Source organism: Nelumbo lutea, chromosome 1, assembly GCF_056320005.1.
Source record: "Nelumbo lutea isolate HS-2025 chromosome 1, American lotus-T2T, whole genome shotgun sequence".
Classification (NCBI taxonomy): domain Eukaryota; kingdom Viridiplantae; phylum Streptophyta; class Magnoliopsida; order Proteales; family Nelumbonaceae; genus Nelumbo; species Nelumbo lutea.
In genome coordinates this window covers 141,323,344-141,333,774 of record NC_142684.1, presented here as the reverse complement: position 1 = coordinate 141,333,774, position 10,431 = coordinate 141,323,344, and the positions used below count along the sequence as shown (strand labels likewise).

The window sequence follows — 10,431 nt, the reverse complement described above, 5'->3', positions numbered from 1 at the left end:
ACCAAACCAAAATAAATGGTTAAATAAACTTTCTTGTTGAACTGCACCACACAACACCAAAGATTCATATGAAACTCCGGTCATTCTGTGATGAATAATTTGGAAAAGCTCCCCATCTTGTGGAAGAAAGCCTGCACAATTAAGGCATCATTATTAAATAGTGATAATGGAACCTAATTTCGACAAATAATATAAGTCAAATATAACACCTCCACTAGCTTCAGGCATTGGATTGCAAGCTGGGTTCTTCTTTGCACCAAAAAACAATTGTGCCGAATTCATAGTAGATCTCTACAATAAATAAAATATAGTTAAATATAACCATCCAATTCAGATTTAACCATTTGGGCCAAATAATTTTCTTCAGTGGTTCTCATTTTTGTAAATATCCAATTCAGATTTAACCAAGAACAAAGATGATGAACATTTTGTTTTGATTTTCTTAACAGAAAAGTATACATTAGTGATGCGGCACGATCTTGGCATTCCTATTTGGTTGCAGACTGGCTCCTTGTTGGTAACAGACGGCATCTAAAAAGATGAAATGAAGGATTCTTGGGGATGCTACCCGGTGGGAATACTCTGATGCTTAACTTAGAATGCAAGAAAGAAGGAAAAGAAGAGTCGGTAGCTAAGAGTGTAGGCCGCGCTTTATCACTATACTCAGAGAAATTTGATGTCTCAAGAAGAAGCTTCTCTTCTGCCCTGAGGGATTTTATAGGGGCGCTCTTGTCAGATCGGGTATAACCGCCACTGGGCCCCTGCCACAACCGTTACCTACCAAGGCTGCGCAGGTGGCCGTTGTGATGTACTCCTCGCCCGGGTGAGTGACATGTCTCCAAGATGACAGGCATGCCTCCACCTGCTAAGAGACGTGAGTGCAGACTGTCGAAAGAACAGGGACCACTCCGTTAGTAAGGGACGTGGCACAGTCTGATCGGTATGGCCTGTTAGATAGAAGCTTCCTAAGGAGTGCTCATGCGGCCCATTCGCGAGCTACTTTGTAGCAAGCTCGGAATACTTCAGGTGTACCCTAAGTACAATTGGTCCTCAGAATGACTTGTCTGCTTGGAAGCTCGGGCAAGCTAGTTTTCTTAGCTCGCAAGGTAAAGTTGCCTTGGAATATCCCTTTAGATGTAGCTCGGGGGACCCGGAGCTCGCGTTGTGGCAAGCTCCTCCCTTTGCACGTTACGTTGTAACGATCTGCTTTATGAGCCCATTACTTGGTCATACTGGGCCTTAATGTGAGTTATCGCTTTATGCTAAGTCAGTGTCTACGTGTCACCGCTTCACAGGTTGGGTCAAATCATCCTTCATCAATTGCCCCCCACTCCTCAAGCTAAGAGTACCGCCTTAACGTGAGGAATTTATGAAATGCGATGGACTGATTTAACCGAAATTCAAACTTGATTGACTGTTCATATTAAATGTGTGCGCGGGAATCAGGGGATTTTTGACATTTCAGATATCGAAAACGTGCTGAAGCAGCTCTTAACTCCGAATGTCGTGCAGCCGCCATTACCTCAATCATGGAAGACGTGCAGCCAGTCACATTTCGGTTTCAGAAGGCGTGCGTTCAGGTTGATTGCGATCCATCGAATCTGCCTCAATCTGGGTCATTGATTCGGATGCGTAGTGGCTATAAATAGGAGGGCCCCCTAGGCCTCATTTACTTTCATGCTATCTTGCCCTCTTCGGATTCTGAGGATCATCCTTCATCAATTAGAAACACATGATGGGATTCTAATTTTGTATTGATACGACTTTTCAGGTTTAATTTCTCACTGATCAATCGGTTCACTAGACAGCCATGCCAATTCAAGAGCACATTATGAATAAAGATAATCACCATAGAGTATGTGGAAAACAAAATAACTAATATATATGCTTAATAGATGGAAATTCTTAATCCAAAAACACTAACTAATAACTACAATACTAATCGATAGATTGCTATAGTATGCGACCATGAACAAAATACTTCCATTCAATCCAAAAAAAAAAAAAAAAAACAAAGGGAAAACAAACTAACTAATTATATAGGGCGTGTAAATTAAACCTGAAGTGGTTGAGGGTTGTTGGACGGCAAGATGGCAGCGGCAGTGTAGCTCAGTTTGTAGAGTCGTCTTTAACTACGGCATGCAGTTCAGTTGCAGGGTTTCAACCGCATGATGGCAGCGGCGGTGGAGCTTGGTTGCAGGGTCGTCTTTAACTATGACATGCGACTCAAGTTGCAGGGTTTCAACGGAAAGATGGCAGTGGAAAGAGAGCAGCTCGCAGTAAAGAGGGAAGGGAGGGAGGGGAAGAGAATAGGAGGGAGGGAAGAGAGCAATTCGCAGTGAAGAGGATATTTGACTTCACCTAATTGTTTTTTATAATTTTTGGCGTCAATCTCGCGGTTAGAGGGTTTTCTTCCGTCAATTCAAATTGGGGTGGTAAAGGCGACGTGTTACAATTAGATTGGTCGGGACAGACGATGCGAACTCTTCCAAGTTTGCGATTCACAACCCGAACAACAATACCAAGAGGGTATTATAGTCATAGCAACCAGGTTAAAGATGCAAAAGACAAAAAATCTAGCGGTTGGTTTTCTCGCAAGACTTCAAAAGTTGGACCTTGGACACGAGACTCTTCTTCTTCTTCTATTTTCTCGCCCTCATCGCTTCCACCTCTTCAGAATCAGTCCTATAAATATCTGGGCTTCCTCCTGGATATGTGCTGCACAGATAAGCCAGATGCTCTTGTGGTATAGGAGACTCCCTACCCTTCTCATCTCACCTCCTGAAAGGAAAACAAGAAATTAAGAGAGGAGTACGTGCAGTCATGGTTCCCCTAAACAACCTGTGGTTCCTGCTATCTCTTTTGCTTCTTTGCTTCTCTTTCGAGATCCATCTCTCCTATGGAGCTGACACCATTTCTTTAAGCGAGTCTCTTTCCGGGAATCAGACCATAGTCTCTTCCCAAGGCAACTTTGAACTGGGCTTCTTCAAACCAGGTAATTCGACTCAGAACTACTATATAGGCGTCTGGTACAAAAAAATCTCGGTCAAGACGATAGTTTGGGTAGCAAACAGAGAAAATCCCGTCTCTGACATTTATTCTTCACAGCTTAAACTCTTAGAGGATGGTAATCTGGTCCTGCTCAACCAGTCTAACATCCAGGTTTGGACGACAAATTTGACCTCTACAACCTCGAATTCTATCGAGGCAGTGCTTCTTGACAATGGAAATCTTGTTTTGAGGGATGGCCCGAATTCCTCTGCTTACATGTGGGAGAGCTTTGATCACCCAACTCACACTTGGTTACCTGGTGGAAGGCTTGCAAGGAATAAACAAACCAACACGACCCAGCGCCTTACTTCATGGAGAAGTAAGGAAGATCCTGCTCCGGGTATTTTTTCTCTCGAGCTAGATCCAGCTGGAACCAGTCAATACTTCATACTGTGGAACGGGTCTGTAAGATACTGGAGCAGTGGGACCTGGAATGGGCAAATTTTCAGCTTAGTTCCTGAAATGAGATTGAATTATATCTACAATTTCAGCTACATCAACAATAAGAACGAGAGCTACTTCACCTATACTGTCTATAATAGTTCTATTATTTCTAGATTTGTCATGGATATTTCGGGGCAAGTTAAGCAACTTTCGTGGCTCGAAGGCTCCAACGAGTGGAACTTGTTTTGGAGTCAACCTAGACGGCAGTGTGAGGTCTATAACTTTTGTGGGACTTTTAGCACCTGCAACGACCGAGCCATGCCCTTCTGTGAATGCTTGCCTGGTTATGAACCAAGCTCTGTAAGAGATTGGAACCTCAGCGACTGGTCTGCTGGTTGCCGGAGGAGAACCCCATTGAACTGTAACAATAATGATGGGTTCTTAACCATGCCCAATATGAAATTGCCCACAGACACCTCAAATTTGGCAACCGGGAGTCCCGATGCCTGTAAATCAGCTTGCTTGAACAACTGTTCTTGCTACGCATATGCCTATGCCAATTGTCAGTGTTCCATTTTGGGGGGAGACTTGTTGAATCTGCAAGAAATCTCAGAAGGTGATGACAGTGGAGTTAATCTCTATCTCAAACTTGCCGCTTCTGATATTCCAACTCCAAGTTCTGGTAGCAAGAAGGGAACACCTGCTGGCGCTATCATAGGTGTCATTGCAGGGTCTGTAATCCTCTTTGGCTTTATTTTGGTGCTAATATGGACAAGGAAGAGTGGGGGATCACTTAGGTTGTCAGATGCAGTTGAGGGTTCTTTGATTCCTTTTGGTTACAGAGACTTACAGATTGCTACCAAGAACTTCTCAGAAAAATTGGGGGGAGGAGCTTTCGGTTCTGTTTTTAAAGGAACTTTGACTGATTCAACTGTCATAGCTGTGAAGAAGCTTGAAGGCCTCAGACAAGGAGAGAAACAATTCCGGACAGAGGTTAGTACAATCGGGACCATTCAGCATGTTAATCTCGTTCGCCTTCGGGGCTTCTGCTCTGAAGGAACTAAAAGATTGCTTGTGTATGATTACATGCCAAAGGGATCTTTAGATTTTCATTTATTTCATGGAAATAAGTATTCTAATATTATAGACTGGAAGACGAGATATCAGATTGCACTTGGGATTGCCAAGGGATTGGCTTATCTCCATGAGAAGTGCAGAGATTGCATCATACACTGCGATATCAAACCGGAGAACATACTTTTGGATGCCGAATTCTGTCCAAAAGTAGCAGATTTTGGTTTGGCAAAGCTTGTGGGGCGGGATTTCAGCCGGGTTCTGACAACCATGAGAGGTACCAGAGGATACCTTGCACCAGAATGGATTTCGGGTATGGCTATCACAGCTAAAGCTGATGTGTATAGCTATGGTATGATGCTTTTTGAAATTATATCAGGAAGGAGAAACTCTGAGCAATCGGAAGATGGGAAGGTTTCATTCTTCCCAACTTGGGCCGCAAGCCAAATAAACAAAGGTGAGGATGTGCTTGGTATATTCGACTACAGGCTAGAGGGTAATGCCAATGTGGAAGAACTAACTAGAGCTTGTAGAGTTGCTTGTTGGTGCATCCAAGATGACGAAGTTCACAGGCCATCAATGGGCCAAGTAGTTCAGATATTTGAAGGGGTTTTGGAGGTAAACCCACCTCCAGTCCCAAGATCTCTCCAGGTTCTTGTGGAGAATGGTGACCACATCATTTTCTTCTCTGAGTCTTCTTCCAACCACAGTCAACAGGCACGGAGTAGCATGGCCAAGTCTTCCTCACAGACACAGTCGAAGAGCACTTCATCAACAAGTTCCCAATCATGAAGTTCATCAAGTTGGGATTTGGGGATTGTTGTCAAAATCTTCTACCATTCATAAGCTAATAAAACCATATTCTGCAGTTTTACATAAATTACAAAGTGTCTTCATTCACACCTCCTGCTTGCATGCTTTGTAAGGAAGATATATGCTTCTTAGTTCTCACTGTCATTGATATATTTGAATATTGTTTTTTATCTCAAAGATTAAGCAGTTGAGATCTGTAATTAGGATGAAGGGCCTCATGCAGGATATCTGGGGCTTGGTTGCTTGGGATTTTATGGGCTCTAAACTAGTAGGGCTGCAAAAGGTATCTATCTATCTATCTATACATCCAAATTAGATTTTGACATTTAATTATCTGATCTAGTTAAGGATGGATGATCTAAATTCCGTCCATTAATAATTGAATTGAACATGGATGATGGATCCACCCCCATCCAAAGCAATAATATTTAGTATGCAGAACATTTGAAAAAGCACAAAAGAAAACAAATAAATAGACAAACGTAACAGAAAAAGAACAAAAGCAGCCTGCCAAATACGAGTACGTATGCATTCGCTCACAAAAAGAACCGTCTCAAGGAAATCATAGAAAGCAAACAGAACATTTGAAAAAGCGCTCTGCTCTTAGAACCAGGAAACAGAGTAAACAGCTCACTTCTATTTTTAGGGAAAGGACCTTTAAGAGTTTGGTTGGGTTAATTGACTCCCAATAAATTCTGTATTTTCAGTTCTTGTTTTCTAGCATCAATCCGGACCCAAGGCAGTTGATTGATAGCATAAGTTATTACATTAAACAATATGGGAGGAATTTCTTAAAGAAGATGAAATGTTTTTGATAAGGCGCTTGTATATCATCATATCAATAGATGAATTAACTACTGTACTAGAATTTAAGGCATGTAAGTATAAATAGAAATTGATACATCATATCCTAGAACAGTGAATATCAGAAGTATAATTAACATATAGCAAAATCTACCCAGAAACTGTATCATGAAGCATTGAAAAAAAAAAGGGAAAAGGTTAAACAGTGATAAAGAGGCACATCATAGATAATTCTAAAACATGAACAAATGAAAGATTTGTTCCTGCACATTTCATTCTACACATATTCCTGCACAACCTCTTGGGTTCTGCCATGTCAGCGTCACATGAGTGAAAGATTTGTATGTGCAAGCAACTTAACGAACGATTGATAACGTTCGCGCCCAGGCTTCATTTCCTTCCTCTCAAATCTCAATTATTCTGATGATCTTAGGTGGAGAAACATGCCTAGAAAACAGAGCGAGTACCAATTGTGAAAAGTTCCTTGAGAAACCCAACCCATTTATCGCTCATGAGTATCTCTCACGTTCTCCAGCAAATTTAACTCCTCTCCATTGCCTTAATGGCATCTCAAGCTTATCTGGTTTATCGTCTCTCTTCATCTTGGAAGAGTTGTTGGTAGGAGTCAAGAAAACAAAGGGTATTCATTTTTCAAACAAAGGTATTTGTTTCATCTGTATTTTTCAAAAAGCAAGAACACATAAAAAGGAGGGAAAAGAAAATAAACAAAAAACAATAAGAAGACTGATGCCGGAAACCACCACCATCCTCAACAATCAATGCCCTACTGACAACATCCCAACCGTCGAAGATATCCACTGCAGTGCAATCAAGACCAGTAATTATTCAATGGCGTCAGCTTTGAAAGACGTCACACGAGTGGGAGCCCGAGCATATGCCAGAGGCGTCCCTTTGCACACCATTTTGCACACTCACTCATGCCATTACCTAATTCGTGAGGAAAATATTCCATTTCGTGAACTGATATAGGGGTCATCCATACACCCTCTTGCTTTTAGGTTATATATATAAGATATATAGGTTGTTTTTTTTGTTTAAAACAGCAAGGCGATAAAATATAACAAATCAAACGATACAGATCAACCTAAGGTTTATTCAAGTCTTGGTTGGCCAATTCTTGGATCCACTTGGGTGGTCCATTGGCAAACCACCCAGATTCTTTTAGACCTTACTAAGCCAACAGATGGGCAATCCTGTTAGAAAGTCTGTTTACATATACAAAAGAAATAGAAAGACTAGCAGCAACAACTTCAATATCCTTGCTAAAAAACAAAGCATCCGAGGCCAAATCAAAGTTGTTAGAGTTCAGTGCTTGAACTAGAGGAAGACAATCCAATTCCACCTTTATATGTACTTTGTCAAAATCTTTCAGAATCTTCATACCAGTGAGCAAAGCCATCGCTTCTGATTGGATGCGAGAGGAAGCTTTAGTTTTACCAAAAATGTAGCTACTACAGTTCCTGTAGAGTCTCTCAACACACCACCGTACCCCGAGCAATTAGGGCTCAAAAAATTTTGATCCACGCTTACTTTTAGCTGACCTGGCTCTAGAGCTACCCAAAAAGATGCAAATGGCATTCTAGGATTTTGAGACGGTTGAGAAGAGCTTTGCAATTCTAATTAGAAAATCTTCATTCTCTCCTTCCACATCCTGTAAGTCACAACAAGAGTAGATCTTGGATTTGGATTAATATTTTCAGAAATTTTTAAGTTTCTACATTTCCAAATATTCCATATAATTATAAACGAAAACACAATCAACTGATCATTTTTATCTTTCTCTTGCACACTGAAGTCTAGCCATGTTGAAATCCATTGCTTGAAAGAAGAAACGTGGGTTCCTCTAATAACCTTAGCACTGAGATGACAGCTAAACCACACTACTTGTGCATAATCACACTCAAAAAAAAACAATGCATTAGCGACTCAATCTCCCGATGACAAATTGAGCAAATATCATCTGTGGTAAGCTTTATTTTATAAAGGTTTTCTTTGACTACAATAGCATTTGAACATTTCCAGATTAAATTTTTAACTTTTGGGTCTATTTTTGCTTTCCAAATATCAGACGATTGAGATTTTCTCAGACCCAACATGGTTGCATCATTATTAATGCTATTGCCGTTTATTGCAAAATATCCTGATTTAATAGTATAACGTCCACTTGGGTGAAGGGTCCATCTAAGTTTGTTTCCCAGATTCCCAAAGTTAAGTTTATACTTAAAATGTTTCTCGCTATAGGAACCCCAAAGTTCTCTTCAATTAAACTGATATTCCACCGTCTATCCCCTTCAACCATGAGATTCTTCACCCATTTGAGTGTTGGATTATTTGGCCTAGGACCCCTTATTCTAAAAGACTGAATCTGTTGGAGCTAAGAATCCTCCCAAATTTTGACTTTGGTCCCAGAATTTATAGCCCAACAATAACCCCTTTGGAGTAATTCTCTTGCAGTTAGGAGGCTTTGCCACTCCCAAGATCCTTGATTATGGAGATTTGAAGTTAAGAAATCTTTTCCCCTAAGGTTGGCCTTAATTAATTTGACCCAAAGGTTTTCCTCATCTATGAAAATCCTCCAAGCCTGCTTTACTAGTAAGGAAAAAGTTAAATTTGTAAAGATCTCGAATCCCAAACCCCCTGCCAATTTGTTTTTAGTAAGAGCTTCCCAACTCACCCAACGAGTCTTTCTGGCATCTTTTGTGCTCCCCCACCAAAACTTGGTTTGTGTCCTCCTCAATTTATTACAAACATCCTTAGAAAGCAAAAAATAGGACATGGTATAATTTGGAATAGCACAAACCACTGCCTTTAACAGAATTTCTTTTTCTACTAGAGAGAGTAAATATTCATGCCACTTAGACAACATTTTTCCGATTCTTTCAATTAGGAAATTAAATAAGGTTTTTTTGCATCTATCAATACTTGTAGGCAACCCCAAATATATAGAGCGAGTAGCCACTTTTTTTTTTCATTTTAAGAAATCTGGCCAGAATTCGTTGGATCTTAGAAAAAAAAAAAACTCAGATTTTGAGAAATTTACCTGTTGATCAGAGGCTTCTTCATAAAGCTTGAGAGTATCCAGAAGAGTCTACCCCTCCCTAAGGTCTAGTTTAGTGAAAATATAACAGTCATCTGCAAAAAATAAATGGAAGACAGTTGGACAGTTCCTACTGATTGAAATGCCAGTTATCTTATTTTGAGTCACCAAATCTATAAATTTAGCAACAAGACTTCTGAACAAAACAAAAACAGGTAAGGGGATGTGGGTCTCCTTGCCTTAAACCCCTTTTCAGGTGGAATTTGTTACTTGGACATCTATTTATCAACACTCTATAAGAAACTGTGATTACACACTATAAAACCCAATTAACCCACTTAGCACCAGCCCCTAGCTTCAAAAGAACCCTCTCTAGAAAAGTCCATTATACCCTATCATAAGCCTTGCTCATATCTAACTTGAGGGCCATCCATGATTCATGAAACTTTACCTTTAGATTTCCTCATAAAATCAATGATTTCATGAGCTACAAAAATTATCTTGAATATATCTCCCTGAAGTGAAAGCGCTATTTCTCACTAACCAACTTCAAAACTAATTGATTTATATTGGGAGGTTCTTCCTAAGTTTTTATTTTAGGGATTAAAGCAATGTGGGTTCCATTAAATTCTTTGAGCATTTTACCAATAGCAAAAAAATGTGCTTGGCTGCCCCTAACCACATCAGTACCAACCAAGGTTCAAAGTATCGGCCCGTATCAGCCGATACGTATCATTCCGGGACCCCTTCGATACGCCCCTATAGTGGGTGTATCGGGGGTCTGCCGGTTCAGGGGGTGGAGACCTAAACTGGCCCCCCTGAACCGGTTTCAGAAAATAAAAATAAAAAACTAAAAAAAAACAGTATCGATTCGCTGATACGCCTATACCGATGTATCGGGCGTATCAATATTTTGAACCTTGGTACCAACTTCTCCCCAATACTTTTGATAAAACAAATTTGGGTATGCATCTGGCCCTAGTGCCCTTCTTGGGGCCATTTGAAAAAGGGCTTCATTTATCTCTTCCTCAGTTATCTCTTTTTCTAACTGTTCTTTGTCCATATCATCGAGTTTTGATGTACACAGCTTAGCAAATCGTCGTGGATTCTTGGGTGAGAGGTTTGAAAAATGATTTTGAAGTAGCCTTCTAATTCCGTCAATACCTCCTCAAAATCCAACCAATCCCCATTGGCACTTGTAAGACAATATTTTGTTTCTAACTATCCTTCCCTTTACTACAAAATTC

The 10,431-nt window shown here is 40.4% G+C and overlaps 1 protein-coding gene across 2 annotated transcripts; it reads left to right on the top strand.

Moving 5' to 3' along the window:
- The first annotated feature begins 2,666 nt into the window (after positions 1-2,666).
- LOC148877989 (G-type lectin S-receptor-like serine/threonine-protein kinase At2g19130) lies at positions 2,667-5,532 on the top strand. Of its 2 annotated transcripts, XM_088951859.1 has the most exons (2): positions 2,858-2,995; positions 3,109-5,532. In XM_088951859.1, exon 2 carries the CDS (start codon positions 3,268-3,270, stop codon positions 5,299-5,301), a length of 2,034 nt encoding a protein of 677 aa, XP_088807985.1. In that variant the 5' UTR covers positions 2,858-2,995; positions 3,109-3,267; the 3' UTR covers positions 5,302-5,532. The 2 variants fall into 2 exon arrangements, with proteins under 2 accessions (XP_088807977.1, XP_088807985.1); XM_088951851.1 differs by having other exon boundaries at positions 2,667-5,532.
- The last annotated feature ends 4,899 nt before the right edge of the window (positions 5,533-10,431 follow it).